This window comes from Fukomys damarensis, unplaced genomic scaffold, assembly GCF_012274545.1.
Source record: "Fukomys damarensis isolate Sample0158 unplaced genomic scaffold, DMR_v1.0_HiC HiC_scaffold_39, whole genome shotgun sequence".
NCBI lineage: Eukaryota > Metazoa > Chordata > Mammalia > Rodentia > Bathyergidae > Fukomys > Fukomys damarensis.
This window is the reverse complement of record NW_022900951.1, coordinates 12,126,532-12,130,425: the sequence shown is the minus strand read 5'-3', so window position 1 is coordinate 12,130,425 and position 3,894 is coordinate 12,126,532. Positions and strand designations below refer to the sequence as shown.

Genomic DNA, 3,894 nt, shown 5'->3' with positions numbered 1-3,894 from the left:
CCGGCGGCCCCTGTGGATCTGGCTCTGGCTGCTCTGGCTGCCCCGGCCGCGGCTGTGGTTCCTTTTCCTTCCTCTACTTCGGGAACTGTGCCTCTCACGACTTCTTGCGTGTTTGTGCGATTTCTTCCCTCTGTGACTACTCTTCCTCTTCTGCTCGGACTCCCCATTTCTCTTGGAGTGGTCTGGACCAGGGCTTCTCCTCCTCCGGGGCCTGCTATGGTAATCATTGTGGTAGCCCACCCTTTCCCTCCTGTCTAAATTCTTACCAAAGGAAGAGCCAGTCCGATCTGGAGACAGGTAGAGGTCTCTATTTGCTTCCCAAAATTCATTGTTGGGATTTCTGAACACATGGAGAAAGTTACAGTGTTTTCCTCTTGGACACTGTTGTATTTCAAATAAACCTGCACGGCAGTGATGAAACAACAGTCAGTATTGTGTGTTTGGAAGATGACACCCTTTTACAAAGGTGTACTTCTCATGTTGGATAGGTTTCCCTTATTAATTAAAAAGGGGCTTACATAAATTGAAGTAATAGTGCGGTTCCCAGAATTCCAAAAATATTCAAATGCTCTAATGACACTCAGAAAGGTAATAAATTTGAAATTTTCATTAACCAGAATATCCCATGTCCCTATTGTAGCTCAGAGCGCAAAAGAAAACATAGTGATCACATTATGTTTCCTATGGCATCACCATCCGCTATCTGACCATTTTCATTCATTATTAAAAATTAAAGAATCAGGCCTCAGGGTCCATGTGGCTACCTGCTTTGAGGACATGGTAATGGCAGGACAGAACTACTGGTCAAAAGAGAAGGCCAACATAGGTAGAGGATGCTACATTTTCTTTACATTTTAAGAACAAGATGATAAACACTGGCCTTAAATTCACAAAGTGCTTTTAATAGAGAAGATTCTTGTCAAGCTAAATCTATTTGAACTATTCAGATCTTTTTGAGTAGTTATAATCTTTTGGGGGTAATCAAACAAAAACAAAACAAAAAAAAAACCCCAGCAAATTCTCTAAACATGTGAAACAGTTAAAAATGAACTATCTCTACACCACACACTATACACATATTAACTCAAACTGTATCAAAGACCTAAATATAAGAGATGCAATCAACTGAAGAAAATATACTACAGGTAAATATCTGCGAACCTGGGTAAGCAACAGAGGCTTAGATAGGACAACAAAAGCACAAAGCACAAGCCCCCCCCAAAGCCCCACAAAACCTTTTGTGCTTCAAAGGACACAAAGTAAAGCACACAAAAAGGGGAAAAGTTTGTAGCTCATACTGTGATCAGGTACTTGTACGCAGAATAAGTCAAGAACTCTAAAGACTCAATAAAAAAGCCAAAGTAAAAATGGATCAAGGATCTGAACAGACATCTCTCCAAAAATGATATATACAATTGGCCAATAACAAGAACATAGAAAGATGTTCAACATCGTTAATCAGTGAGCCTAACAAAGCTGTGGTTAAAAAACAAGTGTCCTGTTTTGAGGCAGTCCAAGCCATACTCTAAAGTACCTCACTGAAATCACTGTCTAGATCCCAGGAATAACACAAGTAACTGCCTCTGTGGCTAAAACAATTCCATCTCTTTCATCTCCTGAGCCTTTAAACTTAGGATGTAAGGATTTTTATGGTTTTCTTAAGCCAAGGAATTCTAAAATCTTTTTTCACCCTTCATAAAAAATGGTTTTTAAAGGACAGCATCCATTAAGACAAAGCTACTAAAGATTCAGACTTTATAAATTATATTTTTTACTAAAACATTATCACAGGTGAGAGTATAGAGCAAAGAAATACAAGTAAAAGGAAGCACAAATGTACCCTGAGGCATTAACTGTTCACCTGGGGACTTCCACACTGCTTTGGCCAAGGCCACTTAGAAATCAGAGAATGACTAGGCCTTTGAAGCTGCTGACTGCTCTCCACACAGTGCTGAATCATTCCCTGGTTCGGCTGCCACTGTCCAATGAGCCAGTCTAACTGAACACAGCAAATGCACACTTAACTGATCCTATGGGACCATGGGCACAAAATCAAATGAGATGGGAAGCGCCATCTACAGGTAATGTTTGTCATAGCAACGACGGTGGAAGATTCCTTAGGGACAAGGATGGAATACACAACTCAAAGTGCAGATAGCCAGTGAACAGAAGACACATCTGAAACTGCAACAAGTACAACGAGGCTGCCTAAAGATGCTTCTCAGGCTTCCTGAACTGTCAGACAAGCACCTTGGATTGAAGATCAAAAGACTGAAATTCTAGCCCTGTCACTGATATATTGTGACCTTAGTTACTTCAGCTATAAAGTGACCCATAACGTCTGTTACAGATCCTAACTGTAGTGTCCTTTACATACATAATATCTCTGCTCATCTGCATAAAGCAAAAGCTATGCCACACTCCATAAAAGACTGCCCCCCACCCCTAGCATATCCCTTTATAGAACAGTGGGACAATTGGGGAAAAATCATTACCACAAATTGCCATTTTCCACCGGGTCACTGGGCAAAATTCACACTGAAGCTGTCTTCCTGCATACCATCGTCCATTAAACAGAGAAAGGGCTGCTTGGCATTCTTCTTCCCTTTAAAACAAAACTCAAAGGATGTGATTTACAGTAACTCATTAGAGTTACACTATTAAGGTAGATTAACCCTATTATTAATTAATCCCTTTTTTCATGTACTGTAGGACCACGAAGTTCTCTGTTTTTGTACTGCCTAGGAATCCTTATTAGAGCATTGAGGCTCCTGCAGCTCACAATTTACTCAGGAACCTTTTTTACTAACCCTCTGAGAGGTTTGAATCCATGGAAATTGGCTTGAATCAAATTTTCTTAATCCAAGACTGGACCATTAAAATTACAGAAGTATTTTCCATTGTTAGCACCTTTGCGTTCTCAGCTAGGTCTGCTGTGCTCTATATTACAATGGTTAATTGAACCCATTAGCCATGGTGTGATTGGGCAAACAGCAAGACAAGCAGAAGTGATACAGTAGCCACTCTCCTAGCTGGGCAAATGCACACTAACATTATGCTAGGCTTCAATCTCTGGCTCTTTAGATTTCATCTTGTCTGTTCTAGTTACCCATTTTCAGCTTGTATTTTATTATTAAAAGTACAAACCGGGCGTGATGATGTACACCTGTAATCCCAGCACTTGACAGGCTGAGGCAGGAGGATCGCTGCAAGTTCAAGACCAGCCTGGGCTACACAGTGAGCTCCATGGCAGTCTGAACTACATAGTGAGACCCTGTCTCAAAAAAAATCAAAACAAACAAACAAACGAAAAGAATAAAAAAAGTACATACATAAGACAACCATACTGTAAAAGATTTAAAACTAGTACTATCCACAAAGAATGAAACACAAATGTATTCTTTTCAAATCCCTTCTTTGTTGCTATTATCAGCTCTTAATGTTTAGTTTTGAAAAATGCTATGACTATGAAAACTATATATTCAGTAGAAAATTCCCAGACATCAACAAAAACAAAAAATTATACTATGACAAAACACGAAGACATTTATGTGCACAATACTTACGACTGGTACTGAACATAGACATTGCCCCTCAGATGAGGTTCCAAGTTGCAGCTAACCTAAGGAACAATGAAGAATGTTATCATTAGAAAAATTTTAAAAAGAAACTACTCAGTCAACAAATGCTCTTTGTCCAGGCTAACATTCCCCAAAGTAATTAATTACCAATCGAGGACTCCAAAAGAGATATACTCGCCAACTCTTGTGTCTAAGCACAACTACTTCAGCACATAATGGCACTGTAGGCCCTAATTATCTGATCTCTGTTGATCCAAGTCTGTCTTTTTTCCCAGAAATATGAAATGTTTCACAGGCATAAAAACAGAGAATG

At 39.6% G+C, this 3,894-nt stretch overlaps 1 protein-coding gene across 1 annotated transcript in view; it reads right to left on the bottom strand.

Annotated features, from left to right (window-relative positions):
- Window positions 1–3,894, bottom strand: part of Zrsr2 (zinc finger CCCH-type, RNA binding motif and serine/arginine rich 2) — a 25,534-nt gene that overhangs the window by 1,427 nt on the left and 20,213 nt on the right. The window contains exons 9-11 of the mRNA XM_033760427.1: window positions 3,567–3,622; window positions 2,496–2,605; window positions 5–401 (exon numbers count right to left, since the gene is read on the bottom strand). Of these exons, the coding sequence (XP_033616318.1) occupies window positions 5–401; window positions 2,496–2,605; window positions 3,567–3,622 (563 nt within the window). The remainder of the gene's footprint in view (window positions 1–4; window positions 402–2,495; window positions 2,606–3,566; window positions 3,623–3,894) is intronic.